Raw genomic sequence first — 27,355 nt, forward strand, 5'->3', positions numbered from 1 at the left:
AGCTACCATCAAGTTGTGCACTGACAAAGTTTATAAGGATAGCCCTAGAATAACCCCTTCTTTTTTGCTAGTATACCTATGTGAACAGACATCTTTCCTTTGTTCTGAGAGAGGCATACTTTTCTGATATTTTATTTTTCCTTTCTTTTATCATTTAGTAAGTCTACTAGCTGCTACATATCCACTGTGGCTTTCACCTTTCCACAGTGGGTAATATATATATATATATATATATATATATATATATATATATATACACACACACAAAACCCAATGAGAAAAAATTCCAAATACTGGTGCTCCTAGCATAAACCAAGTTGTCTATATGGGATAGTAAAAGGAAAAAGAAAGGCAAGTGCCCACAGCCAGATGGTGTAAAGCCATGAAAACATATAATAAATGGAGCACTGGAATAAGTCTAGTAGTGACAATATGGATGATTTCACCTCAACAACCAGAACACTTGCAAGATGAGATACTGAAAGTAAAACGCTGTGAATCCAGTTCTCTCCAAAATAAGGATGGTGCATCTAGTGACCACAGTACAAGCCAGCCACATCCAAACATTTCCACACTGGTTGACTTCTCTGCTGTGCCTTGGGAGGGTCATACCTGGGGCCCACCAGGAAGAATATATGAGACCAGCCTTTATTGTTGCTCCCGGCAGGGCTATATACTGATCCAGGGCCATGGTCCATCTGCTGGTGGAACCCCATCCCTGAGTCCCTATTGGAGGTATGCTTACAGGGAGAGTGAAAAACTGGATGGGGCTTAGGACCTAACATCTGTTCTCAGCTGATGGGACCACAAGACTGCCATATTAAGTCAGTCCAGGGTGCTGTCTGCTACGGCCATTGAATGATTAATATGGCACGTGGTGGCAGGGGTTGCCTGTGGTCACATTTAATATTTGAAATCGACCTCATTTTTCTTTGCTTCCTATGTGTTGGTGAAAGCCACCACTGTGCCTGTGCTGCCTCCATATCAGGGAGATTCACTGCACATGTGTACGCCATTTTGTCAACATGCATGCGTAGCTGGCTAGTGCCTCTGCGATCTTTGGACATTTTGGGCTCCCACTGCCAATAGTTACTGGTTACAGAAAAAAGTCTGGACTTTTGTGGGACTGCTAAATTTTCAGTTTCATTTGTCATTTACTTTACTTGTTCACCTATTTTAGTTTAAAGCTCTGCACTTTATATTACATATTCACATTTGGGTCTGTAGTCAACAAATTGTGCTGGCTGCTTTAATATCCAGGCATGGTTATGTATGTATGTATATGTGTGTGTGTGTGTGTGTGTGTGTGTGTATATATATATATATATAGATAGATAGATAGATTTAATGTGCACATGTCTTGCGTTGGAGTAGCCTGTGCTGGCCTGACCAAGGGTCATCATACTAGGTTCCTTAAAAAATGCCTTGGCCTATCAAAATATTCCATTTACACAAGCTCTTAACCACTTCCCGACCGGCCATTGTATATAAACGGCCGGACGGTGGCACTGCAGGGTCGGGTGGCCGTCTATAAACGGCCTCCCCGCACCCTGCTTGTGCGCGCTCCCTGGGAGCGCGCAGCACCGCGATCCGGTGCCCGCTGTGTCCTCAGGACACAGTGAAACACCGATCGTCGGACGGGACCTCTGTACGAGGTCCCGATCATGTGATCACTGATTGGCCAATCAGTGATCACATGCAAAGTAGTAAGCAAGATGTCACTTCTGACATCATTGCTTACTATGTGTGAAATCTGTGAATGATCACAGAGGTCACATGGTACAAGGCTATTCACAAAAGCCTTGTACCATGTGACAAGCTGTGACCAATCACAGCTCACTCAGTTCTTCTCAATGAGTGCAAGAATGCACACAGAGAGAAAGAGAAATGATTGCTTTTACATCCTATATGGGTGTAAAAGCAATCAGTGTAAAAAAAAAAAAAAAATCATCACCCCTCACAAGTAGTACAGTGTCACCATGGTGACACTGTACTGCTAGGGTGACAGTATGTAAAAAAAAAGAAATAAAATTAAAAAATAATAATATAAAAAAATAAAATAAAAATGTAAAAAAAAATGTTTAAAAATTATAATTTTTGCTTCTAAACTAATTTGGATTTTTTTTTTTTTACTAGAAAGATAACGGAATAAATTTTGGCTAAGATTTATGATGAAATATTATTTATTTGCAAAATTTTATAAAAGAAACACTTTTTTTTCAAAATTTTTGGACATTTCATTTACATAGCAAAAAAAATACAAATCCCAGTGGTGAATAAATACCACCAAAATAAAGCTTTATCTATCTCAAAAAAATGGTAAAAAATTAATTTGGGTACAGTGTTGCATGACCGCGCAATTGTCATTCAAAGTGTGATAGCGCTAAAAGCTGAAAATTGCCCTGGTCAGGAAGGGGGTAAAAGTGTCCGGTCTGGAAGTGGTTAAAGCCTGTCTAACTTGTCATCCTGAAAAACTTTTCATCCCAACCATAGCACTTTGTACAGCAATACCCTATTAAGGAGGGTTTCCTAAAGAAATGGGCAGTCACTGTCGTGGACCCAGCAATTTCCTTCTGTAGCAAAACCTTAATGGTCCCTTTTAAGGATATTCCAATTTTTAAGGACCCTGTGGATTAGAGGAACAGCTGTGCAAGAAGCACCTTGTGATCATGCCCTTTTGAAGGGGAACATCTCTTTGCTGACTCTCTGGACACCTACGTCAAGGAATTCACAGATGGTAAGAGTAATCTCTTACCCCAGAAGAGGAAGACGCAAAAGCTGCTGCAAGCAAACCTTCAGTTCTTGTGAAAAGGAAGAGTTCCTTTAGTTTTTCAGGCCTCCAGGTCCAAGTCTAAGGCTGGCTCACATTTCCACCTCAAGCAAGACTGTGGTTTCCCTGAACACAAAGCAAAGTGAGGTATTGGCCCCATTCTGGATCTGAACATTCTTGACAGGAGTCTGTAAGGTCAGTCATTGCTTTCTTTCAGTCAGGGCAACTCCTAGCCTCTGGTAATGTGGGGATGTGCAAGTAGGCATCCTTGATTTCCACAGTTTGTTGCCCTCCTCTCTGGCCTGTTCATGGCACCTCAGGTGTAGATAAAGTGTTTCAGGCTACTGAGTTTTTGAACTCTCTGCCCATTTTTTGTTAAGTGAGCCTGTTGGCTTTGCTATGTTGCCTACTCATCCATTGCGTTGTTTTTGGACATCCCATGGTCTAAGACTAAGCAGTGTCCTATAATAAAAAAATTTAGAAAATAGGATTTTTGGCTTATTTGTAAAATCTTTTTCTTGGCATACATTTAAGGTCACAGGTCTAACTCATCTGTTCCTATGATTCACTCATTATTACCTGCTACAAATCTGAGGCTTGCTGGGAGATAGATGAGGTTAAGCTAGGCCTATCGTACCAGTCTTGTATGCCAGTGTCCTGTCAACTGAAGGTAGTTGCATAACCCATGGTCTAAGACCATGTGTCCTGCAATTTACGCCAAGATAAGGATTATCCAGACAGCTCAAAACCTCTGGTTTTTTTTCCAATTCAGTGCACCATAACGCAAGGTAGTAGAAGGCCATGCACTGAGGCTTGTTTCAGCAAACTGTGTTGCCTTAGTGCTTTAGGGTGCAATTCAAATTAATGGCAATGCAACACATTAACGCACATAATGTGTGTTGCAGTAATGTGCTCTTTACCACAAGGCACCCGATCCCAAAAGTGTGTCTAGGCCCCTAATCAAACCTAAAGTTGAATCACAAATGTCCCCCTCCATTGCCTAAGGTTATTATAGAAACCCATACTCATAAAAAATCGAAACAGAATTGAGTCAGTACCTTAATTTACTAACCCAGAAAAAGTATGGAAATCATGAGTTCTGCCTTTTCTTACCCAACATACTTGCATTCTTGCTTCTGGTTAGAGGCTAAATGTATTATAGCCAAATATAGACAGGCAACTAGGAGTTTCAGAATTAGGTCAGCAGTAGCAGCCTCCAGCTTTCTTGCATAGGTTTCCTTTAAAGTATCTCAGTGCAAATTTAGATACTTTCTGGCAGTACAATGATCACATTGTAGTCAAGCAGAGTTCAGTTTACTGGAATCAGATTGGCTACACTCTTATTAGATAAGTTCAGGAAGTATTGAGTTATTGCCTCTGGGTACAACTCAGCTGTAATATATACATATGTGTGTGTGTATATTTATATTGTGACAGGACGAGACCCTGTCACTGTGAGAAGATAGGAAAATGTGACACAGGATTCATATTTAAGGTGAATGCGACATTACAGACTAGCGTTTCTGGGCAAAGAAAGCTACAGATTTGGCTTTCTCTGGACTCTGCAGCTCTGGATCGGAACATTCAATCCTGTGTCTGGGTTTTGTTAGACACCTGCAATCTAGAGTACACAACGTGAAACTTTGGGAAGGTCCCATTGGAACTGCTGGCCTGTATGTGATCCCTCATCAGATACTGTCCTAGCAAACAATGGGACAAGAGTTCCGTGTGATGGTGACCATAATGAGCTGAGTAATGCACTGTGCAATGTTGCTGTTGATGATAAACAGAAGAATGTGGTGGTAATCTCAGATGATTTGTTTGCCAAGGGTAACCAAACAGGGCTTAGCAAACCTAAAAAACAGAGGGTGCTGGTTAGTGACTGAGCTCTCTCACCACCTGCTTAAATCCTAACAGGTGCCATAGAAATAGGCCTCCTACAGTCCTGGGAGAGTAGGTATGGGGGAGGTAAAAAGAAACACAGGAACCCAAGGCCAAAAGGTAGAAGGGATAGTAGAAAGACCAGTGGGACCCCATGGTTCAGGAAGAAGTGCTTCTGGAAGCACAGCCAGATGGCTCTTACAGGTTTGTACAAGATTTGAGGGCCATAAATAATTTGATGGTTCCAATAGCCCCAATAGTGCCTGATGTGCCATCACTCCTCACCTCCATTCCATCCGATGCAGAATATTTTACAGTGATTGATTTAACAAATGCATTTTTTTCGTTTCCTGTGGACCACCAGAAGAGGGCGCTATTTGCATTTATGTTCCGAAACCGCCAGATGAGCTGGTGTAGAATGCCCTAGGGCTTTGTAGCTTCGCCTGCAGTCTACTCACTTGCCCTCCAGACCACACTGAGGTCCTGGACCCCTCCCAATGGTTCGGTCCTCCTACAATATGTGGATGACCTATTGATTTGTAGTTCAAGTCAGGTGGCCAGTCAGGAGGATAGTTGGTCTCTGTTAGAATGGTTGTCAGGGAATGGTCACAAAGCTTCTAAAAAGAAACTGCAATGGTGACAAAAACAGGTTGAATACCTTGGTTTTACTTTAAGTCATGGTGAAAGGAATGTCAGTCACAAAAGAGCTGCGGCTCTCGTGGGTCTGCCCCGCCCACAAACAAAATAGGACATGCTAACTTTTCTTGGTATGATTGGTTACTATCGCCAATGGATACCTGATTGTTCATTTTATGATCACACTCTGAGGTCTGCCACACTTTCAGAATCACCTGACATTCTCATATGGTCAAATGAAATGGATGATGCCTTTGTGTACCTGAAGAATGCTATCGTAATGGCCCCTGGTCTTGGACTACCTGACTATAAGAAAATGTTTCATCTGTATGCTAGGGAAAATTGTACAACCATGGCGGGGGTTCTGGCTCAAGAACATGGAGGCAAGTTCCGCCTTGTAGCTTTTTTTTCCAAAGTAGTGCCAACTCAGGTTCAGGGCATGCTTGTTTGTCAGAGTTTTTCCATTCTGTGTAATGGTGGTGGAAATGGCTATTTGTTTCACATTGGGACATGAAACTACCCTACACACCACGCATCAAGTGTTCTTACTACTGAAAAACATACACACTCAACACATGTCAGCACAAAGGTTGAGCGGATATGAAGTGATTCTTCTATCTGATCCCAACTGGATTATTAAATATTCTTCAGCAAATTCAGGCCCTGCTCCAATTTTGAATGCCCTACTGGGGCTAAAGGGAGAACAGGATGAAGTGGCATCAGAACACAATTGTATAACCCACATACAGCAAGATACTTCCCCTAGGTCCGACATGTCAGCTGTGGCTCTTGATGGGGCACCAGATGTGTTTGTAGATGGCTCCTGCTCTAGGCCAAATGATAATACTTACCATGCAGGATATGCCATTGTGCAACTTCCTGACAAAATACTCGAGGCAAAGCCAATTCCATATCAGTCAGCCCAGGCAGTCAAACTGATTGCCCTTACAAGAGCATGTCAATTATTTGCAGGACAGGATGTCAACATTTACACAGACTCCAAGTATGCCCATGATGCTGTACACGATTTTGGTGTCATTTGGGAGAGAAGAGGATTCATTGCTGATGGCAAAACCATATCTCACTCTTCCTTGATATCTGATCTACTCAAAGCCATACAGTTACCAAAAACATTAGCCATTCTTCATTGCAGGGCACATACAAATCACAGAGATCATATTGCCAACGGAAATGCATTGGGAGATAAGGTAGCAAAGGAAGCCGCATTACAACAGGTGGCCAGTGAGCAGATGTCTATGCTCACTTCAGGCGTCACAACCACACCACATGACCAGATGTATGCAGATTTACAAAAATTTGCTACAAAAGTCGATCTAGCAGACTGGAATGGTTCTGGAGAACAACTAGATCCAGCTTCTGGTCTAGTGTGCTTAGAGGGGAAACCATGCATTCCCATGTCAAGTGCCCCATTGTTCATTGCACAGTACCACGGTCTAGGACATAGAGGATGGAAAACAACATGTGAAACATTATTGCAAGATTTTTACAGGTTTATCTAGGTTGGTGAAAGAATATGTTTCCAGGTGCATTACATGTATAAGGAACAATCCACAGAACCCAAAGAAACCACAACACCAGCATCTAGTGTACCCAACTACACCTTTCACCCAGTTACAAATAGATTTTACCCACATGCCAAAAACAGGACCGAGGCAAGAGTTTTTGTTGGTAATGGTGGATATATTTAGCAGATGGGTGGAAACATTTGTCACTAATAAAGAGGACGTGCAGACTGTAGTCAGAATTCTTACACAGGAGATAATACCCAGATGGGGATGTCTGCTGCAGATAAATTCTGATAACGGACCAGCCTTTGTGACCAAGGTATGCCAAGACCTGGTAAAGGTACTTAAGATAGATTGGGAATTTCATATTCCCTATCATCCTCAAAGTTTGGGTATAGTAGAAAGGATGAACAGGACAATTAAGGATAAGTTGAGGAAGGCCACTGGAAGAACCTATACCCACTGGAAGAAGATGTTACCTGCAATTCTAGCAGAGGTAAGAATGACACCTAATAAGACTACAGGGTTATCTCCTTTTGAAATATTAATGGGAAGACCGTTCCCCACTCCTTGGGCTAGACAGCCACTTATGTTAGAGGGAACCTTGAGCTGGTACAACAAGAATATGTGAGAAAATTGATTCAAACTTTAGATCAGGTTGAAAGAAATGTTGCTCGCACCTCTCCTTTATTTTCTCAGGAACCAACACACCCTTTCCAAGTGGGAGATGTCGTAGTGGTCCGCCAACTCACTAAAGACAAGAAGCAAGGCTACTCTTTTGGACCACCTACTACGGCTGTTCTGGTGGAGAACGGCTGTTCTGGTGGAGAATTCCCAGTCCTGGATTCATGCTAGTCGAGTGAAGAAGGTGAACCAAACACCTGAGAAATACGAGATGGAAAAAGGAGGTGAAGTACAAGAGGAAAATCCTAGAAGAGTGGGTGAAGTAAGTGAAAAAGACCCTGAAGATGACATTCTTTACTGCCCCTCATCGTGCTTTGAAGATCTGGGTCCTATTGGGCACACTGACTGTGCGCTTTTTCCTGCCAGTATGGATCATAACTAACTGTATTTATCACCCTGAGGGCTTGGGCCTAATAAAAGGTATCTGTGGTCAAGGACTAGATTTAAATGAGACCCAGATAGCCAAAAGTGAAAGAAAGTCAAAAAGAAGTTTTGAAGAGAACAATCCTTTTTCAGGAAAAATGTTGATGATGCAGTTTAAATATGCTTATGCTCAAAAGTCAGGTTATGATAAATGTTAGATATGTAGTAAGTTACATCCTAGCACATATGAAATTCCTCTTCTGGCTGCTCCAGTCAAAATATTTTTGTTAATAACAGGGAATGTAAGTATCTTTTCCAACTCTGGGAGTCACTCAACTCCCCGATTGGTGTTTTAGACTGCGGAATACTTCCCACAAGGGAAAGGGTATGTGCTCTCAGTGCAAATTAAATATATCTGATCCTGGAAGGAGGGATGGAACGTCTTCTGTGAAACTCTGGCAAGTAGATGGTAGAGCCCTGAATGAAAGTTAGAAGGGATACAAGACAATGTGGGGAAAACTGTTTGGAAAATTTCTTTTTTATTTCACACTTGTCTCCCCTGAATTTCGCTCTGCAATACAAAAATTACCAATCTCCTTGGGAAACAATACCATATATCTGTTGTGGCAAGATCTGTTACCCTTGGATACCAAGTAATGTCCAGGGCTGGTGCTGTGTAGCCCAATTAGTGCCAATCATGGCAGCTATAAACCAAAAGGAACACCAGGTAAAAGCCAGTACATACCCCAAACACCAACTAACTCTGAGACAGAGAAGGGAAACCAAACAAGAAAAGGTAGATCTTTTCTCTACAGGTGATAAGGTTTGGTCATGGTTCCCTACCTATACAGGATGGGGAATAACACTCATGAACAAAATAAATAATTACACAAACATTATTGATGATATACAGGATGGGGAATAACACTCATGAACAAAATAAATAATTACACAAACATTATTGATGATATACTGGAGAGGAACTCTAAGGACATAGGGTTGCTAAATACAGAGACCAGAGCTATTAGAAAACAGCTGGAGATGCAAGAATTAGCTATTGAAAGCATGAGTGCAGCTCTGACAGGTTTGTGTGAGATGACAGAGGATTATGAATGTTGTACTTGGATATATAATACCACAATGACTGTTCCAGATTATTATGAAATAATAAAGCAACACAGGGAACAGGTAGATGGTTTAATGGAAGAAGCTAGAGCTATAGGAAAAGATGGATGGAGTCCTTTGATTGGCTAGGATCAGGATTTCGTTCCGTCCTTTCATGGATGAAAAGTATCGCTGTAAGCATAGTCATGATATTGTTTTTTGTTTTATTTTTATATCTATGTTTTAAATGCTTATTATACTGCATTGCTAGAGTTACCAAGCCGCAAAATACAAATGAAGGTTATCTGGCTATGTACAGAAAGGTGAATGAGGTAAAGAATTGAGATCATATTCATGATCTAAGAGGGGATTGAAAGGATCTAGATAACCTCCATTTTGTTGATGTATGCCATTTTAAGTATTAAATTTGGTTTTTGCAGATATATTAGAAGTTTAATTAAACTGTTTTAGTTGCTCAAGGATGTATAAACAAAAGATAACATGACCCTGAAATTTTCTTGGTCCTGCTAATTCTCAGAAAGCTAGAAAAAACAGTTTATACCAAGAAATGTATATGTCATGTTTCATGTAGTTAGCTCATGATGGAAACTTACAAGTTACAGTTTTGAAACTCGCTCCCCCCCTCCCTTATTTTTTCGGTATCCTATATAATCTTAGTAATGTCTAATAATCTTTGAACATCTCTGAACATAAGCTGCCGTTATTTCCTTGTTCAAGGGGTGTTCCCAGAATTCTGCTGATAAACCAGGAATCTCTCCACAGACCGGGGTCTCTGAGGGGATAAAGAAAATCAATCCTTTCATACTTCACCTCATCAGACTTCTATACCAGTCTCTTCTAGCACCACAGTTTGTAAATTGGCAGCTAAGTTCTTAGCAATCCAATTTGTTAATTTATGTTGTTCCTTTTGTCCTAAAAAGCTGCTTCCTCACTGGCCTGTTACAGCAAAATATTTGATCCCTGCATTCCCAGAAAAATAACTGAGCCTTGGATTCAGGTAGAATCTTGTCTGATATTTACTGAGAAGACATGAGTTGCTCTCCCAGTCCCATTTTAATATAGTTCTTCCAACTCACTTAACATTGTCTGACAATGGCTCCTCTTAGTGCACAACCATTGAGCATATGATGACAGCTTGGCCAGCACAGTATTTCACAAAATAAGTGTGTAGAGCAGTAAAACCTTCCTAGAACAGAAGAGTATCACATATCTCATCCCATCGTATATCGCAGAAATCAGAGGATCATTTTTGGACAGTGGATGGTTTCATACAAATCTTTGCTTTATGCCCCATCAGTCAGATGCACATCCAGAACTGCTGGTGTGTAGTGCAATTATAGCTTAATATCCGACGGGCATACAGCTGTTTTCTGCTTTTTGGCAAATATCAGTGCAGTGTATGGAAACTATGGTTTCTATGGGGTAGGGCTTGGGACCCAACAAAATCCTATACAGGTTATGGTGAGAAGGAAATGAGGCAATCTAAAAGTCCTTCATCCAAATCAGTGTGTAGCACAGTAAAGCCTTCTTAGAACAGAAGGTATTCACATGTCTCAAAAATAAGGGGATTACTATTATTATTTCAGGACAGTCAGCAGAACCATGCAAATCATTGCTTTGTGCCCCATCAGCCAGATGCCCATCCAGAACTGCTGCTATATAGTGCAACTATAGTCTAATATAGAACTATTTATTCCAAACTACATATAGCTGTTTCAGGCTTTTTGGTGGCCATCAGTGCAGTGTATAGAAACTATGGCTTCTATAGATTAAAGCTTAGGACACACTGAGACAGTATAGCCAAAAAAGGTTATAATGAGAAGGTACGAAAGAAATCTAAAAGCTGTCCAACCAGTCAGTGTGTAGCACATTAAAGTTAAGGGAGTACATGAGTTCTTACGTGACATGACAATATCCTCTATGAACAAATGCATTTTATTTTTCTAATATAAAATGAAAACATGCAGAGCTAATTATGAAATTATATAAAAGTCAAAATAAAGTCCATATAAGTCCCCAAATGAATGGAACCAGGTGCATAAAGAGATTTTGATCCAAAAACCGTCACCATACACCCAAAATAAATTGGCCTCTTACTAATTTGACCGTATAAAACCGGTCAGCAAGCGCAGTGTGATATAACATCAATACAGTAAATGATCCTCAGTAGAAATCCTTACATGGACTTTATTTTAACTTTTATATGATTTCATAATTAGCGCTGCAGTTTTTTCATTTTATATTGTAACACTGCCTACCTATGTGCAAGCTGCTTTTATTCTGTTTTATTACATTATATTTTATTTTCTTTGTGGTTTAATATCTGAGCGCAAGTGCTGTGTTATATATTTTATTTTTCTAGCCCTTTTTGAAGATGCTTTGACTCTGTGTACATGTAAATGTCTATTAAACCAAAACTGTAATTTAAACACTGGGTGAGATACAGTGTACTCACAACTCTATTATGTTCAAGGTTATACTTAGAAAACACACTGCCTTGGTAAAGTGATCTGTAAATGGGCATGCACTCTTGGACACAGCATGGCTTCCAGCTTTATCTGCAAGTCCACCATTCGTATGTGAACTTATAAAAATAAAGCAAAGCAAAATTGTTACTTGAGATATAAAGATCCTTTTGACTCCTCTCAATAGCTCTGCACTCCTTCTTTTCATTTGGCTGTAGCTGAAGGTAACTGGAAATGTCCTGCAGAGGCCAGGAGAAATAAATAAAATAAAGCACAAATAGCAAAGTTTTGATATAGCTGTTACCCTACTTCCTTAGGCACTGATCCAAAGTCTCTGATGGTAAGTTCAGCCCTGATTTTGTCTGTATTTTCAAATCACATAGAAAGCCATATGGCCTATTTAAATTGTAAATTGGAGGTTATTCCTTGGAGAATACTGTATATTTACCTGCCTGTTATTTTTAGCAAACCTTTTGCACCAATAAGTGTTAAAGGTAAATATATTATTGCAGCGTCTATGGTAAAGTAACTTTTGATGTCAGTTAGCATTATATCACAAATACTCTATATCTTTCTTTTATTAAGTGCAGAGAGTTGTAGGTGTAGCGATAACCCCACAGGAACCACTAATTTTAACTGGTTCTTCCCCAAACAGTGCAAAGGCTACCAATCACACAGGCAACATTCCATTCACGCTGGCTCCATTAAATAATCTAGGAGATGCCTTTTTGGATTTATTGCTTGTAGAACTTGTAACAGGGGAGGGGCTGGGATGGAATTGGATGCTAAAAAAAATGCTTACTTGTAACAAGAGGACACACTTCACTAGGTGGAACTTCTTTGAACAGTCTTTAAGCTAGAAACAAAAGGGGCAAAGAGGAACAAAAAGAAAGGGAAAGGTCATGCCTGAGACACTGTCAAGAGCTGTCTGATAGAGAGAGCTACCACTGGCACTCCAGAAGTAGAACAGCACACAGTCACTAGGATTCTGAGCTCAGGTCAGAGCTCTTAGTGCCCCAGGGCACACCTTCCATATTTCACCAGGCACTCTTCAGTGAGTTCTGCAGAGCAGATCTTTAGATGAAACTGCTCAGTTGGCTCCAAAGGTAATTAGGAATAGGCCCCCAGCTTTGCTATAGCTGAAACCTTAATGAACATCAGCAGACTCCAGCAGAACTGCCTCAAAGGGGCAGCAGCCCCTGAGGATAGGAACTCCTCCAGCAGGACAAGAACAGGGCTGTTCCAGATTATTTAGTGCGCACTCTGCTGCAAAGCATATATAGAGATGCTTAAAGACACTGCAATTTTTATTATGCTGGCCTGGCCAGGATTTCTTAATGGCGATAAATACCATTGAAGTCTTGTTTACCTGTTGGGGTACATGAAATGCCTTAAAGTGGTTCTAAAGCCTCAGCTTTTTTTCAAAGTTTAACGTGTATAAACATCTTATACAGTTGTGACCAAAATTATTCAACCCCCACTGAAATTGAGTGTTTTGGCCAGTTTGACATTGCTTTTGATCATTCAGTCATCTTGCTTACATTTACATTAAAGAGGCACTTGTAGGTCAGACAAATATAACATAACAGTTATAATGAAATAACCACAAATGTCTTTTCTGTGCTCACAGCATTATCAGTTTTATTCAACCCCCAAGTGACATTCAATCTTAGTACTTAGTACAGCATCCTTTTACAGTTATAACAGCTTTTAAACGTGAAGCATAGCTTGACACAAGTGTCTTGCAGCGATCTACGGGTATCTTCGCCCATTCTTCATGGGCAAAGGCCTCCAGTTCAGTCACATTCTTAGGCTTGCGCACTGCAACTGCTTTCTTTAAGTCCCACCAGAGGTTCTCAATCGGATTTAAGTCTGGTGACTGCGATGGCCACTCCAAAATGTTCCAGCCTTTCCTCTGCAACCATGCTCTAGTGGACTTGGAGGTATGCTTGGGATCATTGTCCTGTTGAAAGGTCCAACGTCTCCCAAGCCTCAGGTGTGTGACGGACTGCATCACGTTTCCATCCAATATCTCCTGGTACTGAAGAGAATTCATGGTACCTTGCACACGCTGAAGCTTCCCTGTACCTGCAGAAGCAAAACAGCCCCAAAGCATGATTGACCCTCCACCATGCTTCACAGTAGGCAAGGTGTTCTTTTCATCATAGGCCTTGTTCTTCCTCCTCCAAACATAGCGTTGATCCATGGGCCCAAACAGTTCTAATTTTGTTTCATCAGTCCACAGAACACTATCCCACAACTTTTGTGGTTTGTCCACATGGCTTTTGGCATACTGCAGTCGACTCTTCTTATTCTTTGGAGACAGCAAGGGGGTACGCCTGGGAGTTCTGGCACGGAGGCCTTCATTACGCAGTGTGCGTCTTATTGTCTGGGCTGAAACTTCTGTACCCACATCTGACAAATCTTTTCTCAGTTCCTCAGCAGTCACACGGGGACTTCTCTCCACTCTACGCTTCAGGTAGCGCACAGCAGTCGAAGTCAGCATCTTCTTTCTGCCACGACCAGGTAGCGTTTCAACAGTGCCCTTTGCCTTGAATTTGCGAATGATGCTTCCTAAGGTGTCTCTTGGTATGTTTAACATCTTTGCAATCTTCTTATAGCCATTGCCCTTCCTGTGAAGAGAAATCACCTCTTCTCTTGTCTTCCTGGACCATTCTCTTGCCTTCACCATGTTTGTAACCACACCAGTAAATGTCTAGAAGGAGCTGAGTATCACAGTCATTTTAAAGCTGCCTAATTGGTGCTTATTATGCTTGATTGCTGCTCGGTGACATCCACAGGTGTTTTCAATACCTGATGGAAAGCACCTGTATGAACCTCTGTTCTTCAGAGTGGTAGTCTTTAAGGGGTTGAATAATTGTGGCAATGAAGAAACCACATAAGAACCATTTACTACTGTATTACATAAACAATTGATGTCATTTTAGTTGCATTTGGGTAGTTACAACGTCCTTGTAGGATTTGATTCTGAATACAATTCCAAATGTACACTATAGTCCCTAAACCCCTTTACAGCATTGGGGGTTGAATAATTTTGGTCACAACTGTATATGAGCTTGTTTTTGCCCGAAAACTTTTCCATGTATGTTTTTTTTTAAAAACAAAATGATATCAGCCTCTTCCTGGTTTATGTCCCTGCTGCTTCCGTTTGCCTGTGCGTTTTCTCAGCCGTTATATCACAAAGCATTGAGGACTACAGGTCCCGACATGCTTTTCTCTATGGCACATGCGCTTTCCTTGAATTTCATGCCCGCTTGCTCGAGGGCACGCTGAGTTCTTGAGTGACTGCTGAAGAGTGCTTGACAGATGCTCCTCCCAGCAGACATGCCCATTCCAGCCTCCACAGCACACCCACCTTCTTCCCTACTGGGAGGTGGTGCTACAGTGTCCTCAGTGCTGCGGGACATCCTGAGTGCAGGTGAAGCCAGCATTCCTATGCATGGCTGTAGTCCCATAAGTGTGAGCACGCACTCATGGGTGCCCTCATGCCCTGGGTGCCCTCATGAGGGCACCCAGCAAAGAAGACAGCCAAAAATGATGAAAACTGAGCCATAAAAAAAGAACTTGGAAGTGAAAAGGAAACAAAAGGTTAGACTCCTCATACAGTGTGGAAAATAATTATTTGATCCCCTGCAGATTTTGTAAGCTTGCCCACTTACAAAGAAATGAAGGGACTATAATTGTTATCATAGGTGATTTTTAAATGCTAGAGACATAATATCGACCAAAAATCCAGAAAAAACATGATACAAATGTTATACATTGAGTTGCATTTCAGGGAGTAAAATAAGTATTTGATCCTCTACCAGCCAACAATAATTCTGGTACACAGATTAGTCCTGTCAAGAAGGTGCTCCTAACAACAATAGTATAAAAGATACCTGTCCACAGAATCTCTTTCTTCCAATCAAACTTCACAAACATGGGCAAGATCAAAGAGCTGTCAAAGGGACGCCAGGGACAAGATTGTAGACCTGCATGAGGAATGGGCTACAAGACCATCATCAAGAAGCTAAGTGAGGAGACAACTGTTGGATCAATTATTCGCAAATGGAAGAAATACAAAATAACCATCAATCACCCTTGGTCTGGAGCTCCATGCAAGATCTCACCTCATGGGGTAAGGATGATCATGAGAAAAGTGAGGGATCAGCCCAGAACCACACGGGAAGAGCTTGTGAATGATCTCAAGGCAATTGGGACCACAGTCACCAAACAAACCATTGGTAACACAACACACCGTCATGAACTGAAATCCTGCAGTGCCCACAAGGTTCCCCCTCCTCAAGAAGGCACCTTTACAGGCCCATCTGAAGTATGCCAATGAACATCTAAATGATTCAGAGAAGGATTGGGAGAAAGTTCTGTGGTCAGATGAGACCAAAATTGTGCTATTTGGCATTAACTCAACTCGCTGTGTTTGGAGGAAGAAAAATGCTGACTATGACCCTAAGAATACCATCCCTACAGTTAAGCACAGAGGTGGAAATATTATGCTTTTCGGCTATTTATCTGATAAAGGTACATGCAAACTTTGCTGCTTTTAGGGGCCAATGGGCAGGGCCATGTATTGTAAAATCTTGCATGAAAACCAGCCAGAACACTGAAGATGGGTTGTGGATGGGTCTTCCAGCATGATAATGACTGAAAACATACCACCAAGGCAACAAAGGAGTGGCTCAAGAAGAAGCACATTAAGGTCATGGAGTGGCCTAGCCAGTCTCCAGACCTTAATCTTATAGAAAATTTATAGAGGGAGCTGAAACTCCGAGTTGCCAAGCAACAGCCAAGAAACTTTAAGATCTGTAAAGAAGACTGGGCATAATGTAAATCCCTCCTGCCCTGTGCAAACCTGAACTAACTATAAGAAACGTCTTACCACTGAGCTTGCCAACAAGGGTTTCTCCACCAAGTACTAAGCCATATTTTACTTGGTGATCAAATACTTTATTTTACTCACTGAACTGCAACTCAATTTAAACCATTTGTATCATGTGTTTTTTTCTGGATTTCCGGTTAATATTTTGTTTCTATCATTTAAAATACACCTAGAATAGAAATTATAGACCCTTCTTTGTGGGCAAACTTACAAAATCTGCAGGGGATCAAATAATTATTTTCCCCACTGTATAATTCTATTATTCAGGAACATAATTATGCAAACAAGTGAGGGTTTAATATCACTTTAAATATGTTTTGCCTGACATGAGCCTTAAGGCTTCGTTCACCCCATATGTGCAGAAAGACTGATGGAAAAAACATGAAGATTTTGCTTGCAGAGGCACAAATTTACAGCTAGGTTCTTATCTATGCATATTGCGGTTGATGCATTTTCCAGATGCAGTTTGCTTTTTTTCACATTTTTTTAATGTGTTTTTTTTTTTACTGAGTTTTTTATGTATAGAGCCTTTTGTGGCAGGCAGCTACCAGAATCCTTAACAACCAGTAAACAAAATGGTTGTTAAGGAGTGGGCAGCTGTCCGTGTCCCTAGCATCCAGTTAACAACATGGTTGTTAAGGAGTAGATGGCCAACGCATCCTTAACAACTGATGAGTCATTGGCTGTCACCAGGGTTCCCTACTGACAGCTGAATGTAAATGAATAAATTGCAGGCAAAAAAAAAACAGAATGGGGTTCCCACCTAATCTATATAAGGCCTTTGGGGTCTGGTATGCATTTTAAGGGGATCCCCATGCTAAAATTAGGGGGGGATGCAATGGACCCCCCCAAAATCCTTATCTCAGCATGCAGCCTGGCACATGAACCATACCAGGCCACATGGCCTCAACATGGGGGGGGGGTGCTTTGGGGTAGGAGGGGCTTTCTCCCCAAAGCACCTTGTCCCCATGTTGATGAAGACAAAGGTCTCTTCCCCACAACCATGGCCCAGTGGTTGTGGGGGTACAGGGGGTTACTTATTGGAATCTGAAAGCCCCCTTTAATAAGTGGGTAAAAGTGAGTAAAAAAACTGTTTTTGACAAGTAGTTTATTAAAAAAAAATTGTCCACCCCCGGTGTAGATCAGCCGACCTCCCCCCCCAAAAAAAGAGGTTTGCACCCACCAAAGGCTCCCCACTGCTAAATAAATTAAGGAGTCGGCCGCCCGGCGCATGATGCAACATGCATAACAAAACATCAAAAACACAACACTTGTATTTTTGGTGAGGATCCATTGAACTCTCTTACACCAAAAACGCAATCTGCTGTGGGAAAAAAGTCCCTGGCCCTTTCAAAAATCTGCATCTGCTAGCACAGATGTGAACTAGATCCATAGGAAATCATATTAATAAATAGTGATGTATTTCTGCAAACAGAAAGATGCACTGAAATCTGCATAAGTGTGAACCTAGGCTACAGCATTTTCCATGCGCATTTCAGTGAGTTTTATACATGTTGCAGGTTCCTGTGCAGAAAAACTCTGTGTGATACTAGTGTTGTGGTGTGAACAGGGCACATAGAGAACCATTGGTTTCCTTGTGCCCTTGCAGAACGCATGCATAAAAACTGACATCTCTGCACACTGGTGTCATGAGGATGACAAGTCTGGGTTCACACAGGAGCAGAGAGGAAACCGCATGCAATTTGAACAGGAATCAAATTCCTGTTCAAATGTCATGTCATTCTTTGTAGTGCAATTTGCATCCATACATTTTGCATTGATGTGAATCACACTACAATGTAACGGTACTCGGTAAACCCAACAGTATCAATACTGTACTCGCCGATCAAAAAAGGGTATGGGTCCATCCCTAATATACAGTGACAATTTAGTTCCTGGAATGCCTATAGTGTAACATTATGGTGGTGAGTCATACAGCCATTCGCACTCAAGCGTGTTCTTCAATGTTCTAACTTGCACTCGCCTAGGTCACAGACCAGTTGAATCAGTGTTTATGGAGTAGTAGAAGAAATAACACATGTATGCCTCAAGCTGGTGGTGGATAATGAGTGACAGGAATCTGGAGCAGTGGATTAACATCAAATTTTGTGTGAAAACTGGCAAAACTGCGAGTGAAACTTTTAGCTCTGTTACAACAGGTTTATGGTGAACATTCCATAAAGAAATCAAGTGTTTGTGGATGGCATAGGTGTTTTAAAGAGGGTCAGGAAGATGTCCACAATGATGCAAGAAGTGGGCAGCCAAAAACGCAAAGGATGGATGCAAATGTGGACAGAGTGTGAACCATCCTATGCTCAGATCAAAGATTGAGTGTGTGAATGATGGCAGAAGAATTGAACATGAACAGGAAAACAGTGCCGTAGATTCTAACAGAGGATATGGGAATGAAAACTATTTCCGCAAACATGGTGCCTTGAATCTTGACAAAAGACTAGAAAGTTGTCTTCAAATTTCATCTCCTCTTTTGAAAAATGCAGAGGTGTTTGATAGGGTTATTACTGGTCCATTTCAAGAATTAAATGGTCACATCTTGTATATATTAATTACAAAAATATATAGTTTTGCTATAATACTGTATTCTCTGTTCTTCCCCTTTACAGGAACTAGTGGATTTGTGAAGGTGGCCACACACATAAGACATTGTTACCGAGTCATTTTCTTCATGTCTATTCACTAGTCCCCCTCACTTTTCAGACAGTTGCTTTCTCTTTAAGTGGAACTTTATTTAAATTAATTCCTGCTAGATCACTTCAGGCTGGCCCATTTGGCAGGTATAGTTATGTAAAACATTAAAAATAAGTACCTATTCTATTTTAAATCCAGTAATGCACCCTGCTCTGCACAGTTAAGTTGCTCTCTATTTTTTGGCACTGCCCAAAATGTAGAGGCTGATCTGCTAACAGCCTAAAGATTTACTGCTTCTCAGGGGCTCTAGGCTTTAGCAAAATGTCAGCCTCCAGGAAGAAGAAACAGGTGTAATGCTGGAGGCAATTTACAGAACACTCATTTTGGTAGCATAATTATTCACGTGGAATGTTTGTTCCTTGCTAAATAACATTCGTTTTTATCCAGTTGTTGGGGGTAAAGCCCCTTTACACACAACCATTCCAATTAGACATGTTTGTCAGTTTTTCAGGCAGACCTGATTGAACGGTCCATTCATCCCTATGGACATGTGTCCATTTATACCCACCTACCTTGGGTCTGGTCCACTAAAAACAAACAGAAAGGAATCTGTTCTCCTCTGTGTAGGCATATCGGATTGGAGGTAGTCAGATCTAAACAGACAGCTGGTCCATTTACACCTGGCTGCCCATAGGGCAGAGTGGGCTTGATCTGTGTCAGCTCTGCATAAACTGAGTGGACACGGACCTGTCATTCACCAGCTTTACTCAGCAAGGGATCAATGGGCAGATACTTTGCTGAACAAATTGGATCTGCCCCGTATTAAAGGGGCCTAAAATAGGACAGAGGGGGATGAAAATACTTTCTTTCCTGCCTTTGTCGGAAAAAATGTGCAATGCACGAGCAATACAACCATACATCTTCAGGCAGCAGTCTGTTGTTGGATTGCATTGCAGAGTACATGCATTGATTCTCCACATTCACTTTACATTTTTAGAACTCCAATTACAAATTCTCTACAAGTACTCCACTCTACCCTATCTTACTATATTCTACTCTAAAGATTTTATTTTACATATAATTTATTACTTAATGAAGTGGAATTTCACTGCATCTGAGCATCACAAATTAAAACACTGTTTAATTCATTTTAATATTTAAAACAAATGTACCCATCCATATATGTCTTCATGCTTTATTTTTCTGGAAAATCACTTACAGAAGAACCCCCTAGCATATCTGGTTGTGGCAATCTTGAGTAAGGGCAAATGATTCATATAGCATTTACTTCCTGGCATCCATCTGCCCTTAGCTCAGGCATGCAGACAGGAGGGTGTGCTTAGCTGAAAAAAACCCTCCTCCCCTCCTGAAGATTCCTGGGATGCATTACATCATTTGTCTAGGCATGAAAACCAGATAGTAACTGAAGAACTGTATAAAAAAACAAGTAAATATGATAAACATTCCTATCAATTTACCAATATTAGCAGCATAAGAATTAAAAATGAAAAAGTCAGTGTTGACTGAGAGGGTGAATTTCCACTTTAAAAGTCAGTATTTTAATTTATAGAAGAATAAACAGAATGGTGGGAAGTGAGCTGAATGTCTATATTTGACTGACCTCCCGTGTCCCCTACAATCCATTCTACTGAGCACATTAGTTTCAGTTCTGACACTCAAATCCATCTTCTATGTTTCACTTAGCTCAGTGGATAACATCTCCACCTGCCAGCCTTAGGGTCATTGGCTTGAATCCCAACCATAACACTACCTGCCTGGAGTTTGCATGTTCTCTCTGTGCCTGTGTGGGTTTGGATCCTGTCTAAATTGGCCCTTACATGTGTATGTCTGAATGTGAGTTTGGGACCTCAGATTGTATGCTCCTTGAGGGTTAGGGACTGATGTGAATGTACAGTATACACTCACTGGCCACTAGGTACAACTGTTTAATTGCTTGGCAACACAAATTGCTATTCAGCCAATCACATGACAGAAACACAATGTGTTCAGACATCTAGGCATGATGAAGATGACTTGCTGAAGTTCACACTGAGCATCAGAATGGGGAAAAAAGGGAATTTAAGTGACGTTGAATGTGGCATGGTTGTTGGTGGCAGACGAGCTGGTCTGAGTATTTCAAAAACTGCTGATCTACTAGGATTTTCATGCACAACCATCTCTAGGGTTTACAGAAAATGGTCCGAAAAAGAGAAAATATCCAGTGAGTGGCAATTGTGTGGGCACAACCATCTCTAGGGTTTACAGAAAATGGTCCGAAAAAGAGAAAATATCCAGTGAGTGGCAATTGTGTGGGCACAACCATCTCTAGGGTTTACAGAAAATGGTCCGAAAAAGAGAAAATATCCAGTGAGTGGCAATTTTGTGGGCGAAAATACCTTGTTGAGGTCAGAGGTGAATTGGAAGACTGGTTTGGGATGATATAAAGGTAATAGTAACTCAAATAAACCACTCGTTACAACCAAGGTATGCAGAGTATCATCTCTGAATGCACAACACATTGAACCTTGAAGCAGATGGGCTACAGCAGCAGAAGCCCACCCTGGGTAGCAAGGTGTACCTAATAAAGTGAGTGCATGTGAATTGCTGCGTAAATGGACGGTGCTTTATTTTTATGTGTAATAAAAAAAGAAGTCTAATACCAATCCTCCAATGCCACAACAGAAGCAGAAGATAGCTCCCCCATATCCCACCATCATCTATCCCTCCTCAAAATTGCACTTTCTGCTACAGAAAGCCGAATTGACATTTTTAACAAGTAAAATAGTACATATCAGGGGCGGACTGACAACTCATGGGGCCCCCGGGCAAGAGGGGATCATGGGGCCCCTGTGTCCTTGCCCAAACTCAAAAAAGCCTATAAAAAAGGTACCAGGGGCATCTCATGGGGCCCCCTACTGACTCCGGGCCCTCGGGCAGTGCCCGAGCTTCCAAATGGTCAGTCCGCCCCTGGTACATATTCATATCAGAAAACACCTTTACCAACTAAACATTGCCCTTGGGCCACTGCTACAATGCAAATCCAGAATGTGTCGCCTTTACACGTGACACATCTCTCCTTTAGATCAAGCAGACAGAAAACCCATCTCATGCAGGATCAGAGCAGGAAAAGCTCCTATTGCACCATGGGAGGTGTGCCTTTTTCCTGATCTTATACAAGAACAGCTATGACAGCCATTAGAGATGAGCGAATCGAACCAGGCGAACCGGAATTCGAGTCGAATTTCAGGAAATATTCGATTCGCGTCGAATCCGAAATTTTGCCTACTTCGGGTGCGCGAATCGAATATTTCCCGATCAGCCGGCAAAAGTGTCCCTGCAGTGAGCTCCGCTATTTCTGACAGTTCTCTGACAGAAGGAACACATGTTTAGCGGTTGAAACATTGTATCTATTAGTTTCCATTTAGGATACAGATGTTTCAACCGCTGTACATGTGAAGAAGCTGTCAGAGAACTGTCAGAAATAGAGGAACTCTGCACATACACTTTTTGCCGGCTTGGAATTATTCTTATTTTCATCCTACTTCTTCTTCTTCTTCTTCTTCATCCTCATCCTCATCCTCTTCTTCTGAGGATGAGGATGAAGAAGAAGAAGTAGGATGAAAATAAGAATAATTCCAAGCCGGCAAAAAGTGTATGTGCAGAGTTCCTCTATTCTGCAGATACACTTAGAGGAGCTCTGCAGATACACTTAGAGGAGCTCTGCACATACACTTTTTGCCGGCTTGGAATTAATCTTATTTTCATCCTACTTCTTCTTCTTCTTCTTCTTCATCCTCATCCTCATCCTCAGAAGAAGAAGAAGAGGATGAGGATGAAGAAGAAGAAGAAGTAGGATGAAAATAAGAATAATTCCAAGCCGGCAAAAAGTGTATGTGCAGAGCTCCTCTAAGTGTATCTGCAGAGCTCCTCTAAGTGTATCTGCAGAATAGAGGAACTCTGCACATACACTTTTTGCCGGAAACCGCTGTATGGAGGTAATGTCCCAGAACTGTCAGAAATAGTCTATTTCTGACAGTTCTATGACATTCCCTCCATACAGCGGTTGAAACCGCTGTATGGAGTGAATGTCCCATAACTGTCAGAAATAGACTATTTATGACAGTTCTGGGACATTCACTCCATACAGCGGTTGAAACCGCTGTATGGAGGGAATGTCATAGAACTGTCAGAAATAGACTATTTCTGACAGTTCTGGGACACTCACTCCATACAGCAGTTGAAACATTGTATCTATTTGTTTCCATTTGTTTTCATCTCCAAGGGCATTTAAATTAAAGGTACAGTGTTCTGCACTAATTTAAAGGCTCTCTGAAGCCTAGAAACCCTTTTAATAAGTTAAATTCGTAGCGAATTAATTCGCATCGAATCGAATTTCATACTGGAATTCGCCAAATCAGCCGAATCGAATTTTTGAGAAATTCGCTCATCTCTAACAGCCATGCTGAGCTGGAAAGGTCACATAGAGGAACCTGAATTAGGGTGATATCTGTAGATCATTTACCTAAATGATTAGGAACATGCTATTGCTGCCTGGGGAAGCCATTATGAAGACAGATTGCTCTTGCTGGCATATTAGTTATTTGGCCTTTTAGGGAACAGTTCTGCCATACTAAATAGAGTTCTTTGCTAGGAAATGATACATTCTAATTAAACTTGCTAGTAGGAAATATGAGGCTGATACAGTAAGGAGGGCTCAGTGGGTGACACCAATTCCCCTAAAATTGGCAATGCTGGCAGGACCTGAAGAGTCGCACATAACCTCAATGTGTCTCAGTCCCTCAATGTCATACATGGTGGAGGAATTGTTAGGAGCAGCAGGAGCACGGATTATGGGTTTTTCTTAGCACGTTGTATTCCATCTGATAACTAGTAATCACTTGGCATATCTATACAAGCCTGCACGGCTGTATCACAATTACTACAGCGCCCTGGCTGCCGGCGCTCCTACAAATAAATGATTATTAGTGCCTGTGATTACAATTGGCAGTGAAAGGAGGCTGGGAGAATACATTATTATCCGTGTGTCAAAGCTCTCCAGCAGACTGTGACTTGCATAAATGGCTTGGAATTGAATGAGGAGCACAACCGTGAAGGGGATCAGGAGGTGTCTGCAGACACATGCACATCGGGCTGCTGAGGATGGGATCAGCACCATGAGCCATGGACAGCAGCCCCGGCAATCAGGACAAGCACTGCCTTCCACAGCTCCCCACCAATGCTAATCATCTGGAAGGTCACCCCAAAAACCATCCCTGCCATCAGGAGCCCCAACTCTCTATAACCTGCTGGATCCATCTCATTACCATATGACCTCTGGGATGTTAGCTGATGGTAGAAGTTTCATCTGGAAGATAAAGAATTGCATTGGACAATACCTCTAATTTTGCTTCATATCAGAGGATTCCAAATCGTGCATGCTTGGCAGAGCCTGTTCTCACCCGGATTATGAAAACCAGCACCATCATCAGCCTTGCTAGTGTGTCGGAGTGTCTTCTATATACTTTCAATGGAAATGGTTTTCTGTGTATCTGATGATAACTTTATGGCAAGAAGACTCAAAAGATTTTTTTAACTGGAGGGATCGGTCATCTGTAATTTTCAGGTTTCAAACTGGGCAATAGCAAAAGAAATACGACCCCCAAAATGGTAAGTTAATAGCATTGGACGTGTCTTTTGTTCAAAGGAATGTCATATCTATCTAATATATCAACAGGCATAATGTACAGAGTAGAGTCACATTGCTGGAGCAGATTTATTAGGGAAGCATGGTGACACATTTTACATTGTAGCTCTTTTAATTAGTTAATATTATGGTCAGAATGCTCAGCAATGGCATCATGGTCATGGATGGATGGTGATAAGAAGGATCAGCTTGGTATATCCCTTTGACTCTGATGTTGACATCTTGGTAGCAGCATTCCCATTTCATCTATGTGCTACATCCTTTACTGATTAAACTACATTTTATTTCTATGTAAAAGAGACAAGAGAAATACAAGTAGGGATGGGATAACACATCCCTTAAGCTAGGAGCTGCTATGGGCAGATGGAGGTTTTAGAGAGGTGTCCCAGCCTACCATTGTTTACTCATGACTAAAAAAAGACAGTTTTGGTAGTACTCAAGCTTAGATGTCAATATCTAATGTAGAGCATTGGACTGTATTGGTCAACTTGACAATAACCTTTTGACTAATTTATCCATTTGACAGCAGGGTTAAATAAGTAGGACTGTGCTCAGGTGAACATTCCTACTGCTCTGCTACAATGTTCATCTACTTTCTCACAACACTGGGGACTTGAAAAGGAGCATTGTGGTCAGGAAGCCATTAACCAAGCAGGATAATTATGCAGTGTGGTATAGTTCTTAGAAATCATATGTCGCATGATTCCTGCACTTCTAGGTCCATATGCAGATTTCCTAAGACATACCTGCCAATAATTTCTTTCCAGTAGAAATAAAGTAAAATTGGTATTATCCTAAAGCACCTCTGCATGATAAACCTGATCATGGAAATGACTAGAAAATAGCTTTGAGGTGTAGATTCTCCAACACAAGATGTTCTTCTTGAACACATTTTGTCTCTAATGGGAACATTAGTTTTCAGGTGCAGAAAAACATTATTGTTAAGTGACCTCAAACCATCTGTGTTCATGCAAGATAGAGCAAAATTCTTTCAGGGTTATAAAATATACAACACTATACCTCTGTACAAGGATACTTTGCTCGAAAGTTTATTCAAGTGGCTAGAAGGTATTGTACTAGAACAAACACACACATAGCATCCATCTCTCACTATCATGAGCCTTGAACCTCTGTGCATGCACAGGTTTGGGAAATATCATCTCCATCCAATTTAAAAGTTTTAAATATTCCCTGTTTTCGTGGGCCTGAAGCAATATCTTAAGATTTCCCTTTGGGAACAATGGATAGTCTGGGCATCAGTAAAGACAACAAAATATTTTTTCCCATGGGATTTTGATATGATTATATTTGTATCAAAATACAAACAAGCAGAGGCTCTAGGTCTCCTATTATTGGTATCTGGTGTTGTAAAAGACCATCTTATTGATCAAGCTACATTGCGTCTGTTAGGCTTCCCATAAAGCCTCCCCATAAAGAAGGGACTTTAAATTTTTTTTTTTCTTTAAATGATCAGCAGAAAACAAGCAACGTGCTTTGGGGGCTCAGACAATTCCACTTCATCAGGGATTGTGTTAGGTATAATCTCCAAATGTGACTGGACTGAAAAGCAGCAATAGTTGTATAGTATGTAACTAACATGCAACACATTTCTGCTACTGGTAGCCGGTGCAGTGTAAGTCTGTGTACACTAAAGGTACACTATTGTTTAACAGAAATAAACTATGCAATGTGTTGGCTTTCTACTGTTTAATTAGGAAAACATCATTTTGGACTCTTAGACCTTAGGTGTGGTGATTCTTCTGTTTCCTCTGTATATGGGTCAAGCCTGAGAATATATATAATCTGTATGCAGTGCGAACAGGTATTGAGTGGGTTAGAATTTTCTATCTGATGTTCATTAGCTGAGATGAACAGACTCAACCCTGAGCTCCACAATACGTCATCAAAGAATATAATGGTGGTATTCCCCAACAGGTCTCATCCAAGTCGATGATTGTCTCTACATTCCAATCCTTCTGTGACTGGCCAGATGAGCTATATCAGAATTTACTAAAAGCCACAATATCATTTTATGCTTACACCTTCCTTCTGTCAGATCATGAATAAAAGTCTCAATGTGAAATTTAGCATTATGGTTATTATAATGGTGAAAATTAGATAAATGGTCAAATTATATAGTTATAAAATATACATTTAACTGTTCATAGGTGTATTTCATGTAAAGGAATAGTTAAAGGGTAACTCCACATGTGTGGGAAAAAATTAGCACGTGAAAAAAATAGATATATCATGTACAATTGCAACACAAGTCATATTCTAAATGAATGTTATTAAAAATTACCTTTCCCTTTCAATCTGCAGTGCTGCAATTCTCTGTAAAGTGCATGAAATATGGCTATCTGGATGTATTCTGTACACAGATTGTGTACAGATCGCCCCTCCAGAAATGTCATTTCCTGCTTGTGTGACTGGCTTACTGATTTTCCCAGAAGTCTGCACTAACATACAAGTCAGATTTTGGGCATCCTCTGCAAAACCATGTAATTTTTGGTGAGATACTCCCAAAGGAAAATCACGTCTTATGCAAGCCATACATGGGTCATATTCCAAATGAATTTTCATTTGAAAATCATAATTATGAATTCTCATTTGTATTTTACAATGGCTGATTTTCATGCAGCCATCAAACGAATG

The 27,355-nt window shown here is 40.9% G+C and overlaps 1 protein-coding gene and 1 long non-coding RNA gene across 3 annotated transcripts in view; one reads left to right on the top strand and one right to left on the bottom strand.

Moving 5' to 3' along the window:
* LOC149466343 (uncharacterized) overlaps positions 1–27,109 on the bottom strand; it is a 59,559-nt gene extending 32,450 nt beyond the window's left edge. Inside the window, exon 1 of the long non-coding RNA XR_016312078.1 lies at positions 27,003–27,109. This is a non-coding gene — a long non-coding RNA (uncharacterized LOC149466343). The remainder of the gene's footprint in view (positions 1–27,002) is intronic.
* The window catches only part of LOC149466344 (putative guanylate cyclase soluble subunit beta-2), an 82,761-nt gene continuing 79,163 nt past the window's right edge, over positions 23,758–27,355 (top strand). The window contains exon 1 of one of the 2 annotated variants that reach the window (XM_089672574.1): positions 23,758–24,663. In XM_089672574.1, the coding sequence (XP_089528700.1) occupies positions 24,661–24,663 (3 nt within the window). In that variant the 5' untranslated portion in view covers positions 23,758–24,660. The remainder of the gene's footprint in view (positions 24,664–27,355) is intronic. The other variant, XM_089672573.1, reaches the window with a different exon arrangement.

This window comes from Staurois parvus, unplaced genomic scaffold, assembly GCF_062004578.1.
Source record: "Staurois parvus isolate SC_StPar_1 unplaced genomic scaffold, SC_StPar_1.0 ptg000131l, whole genome shotgun sequence".
NCBI classification, from domain to species: domain Eukaryota; kingdom Metazoa; phylum Chordata; class Amphibia; order Anura; family Ranidae; genus Staurois; species Staurois parvus.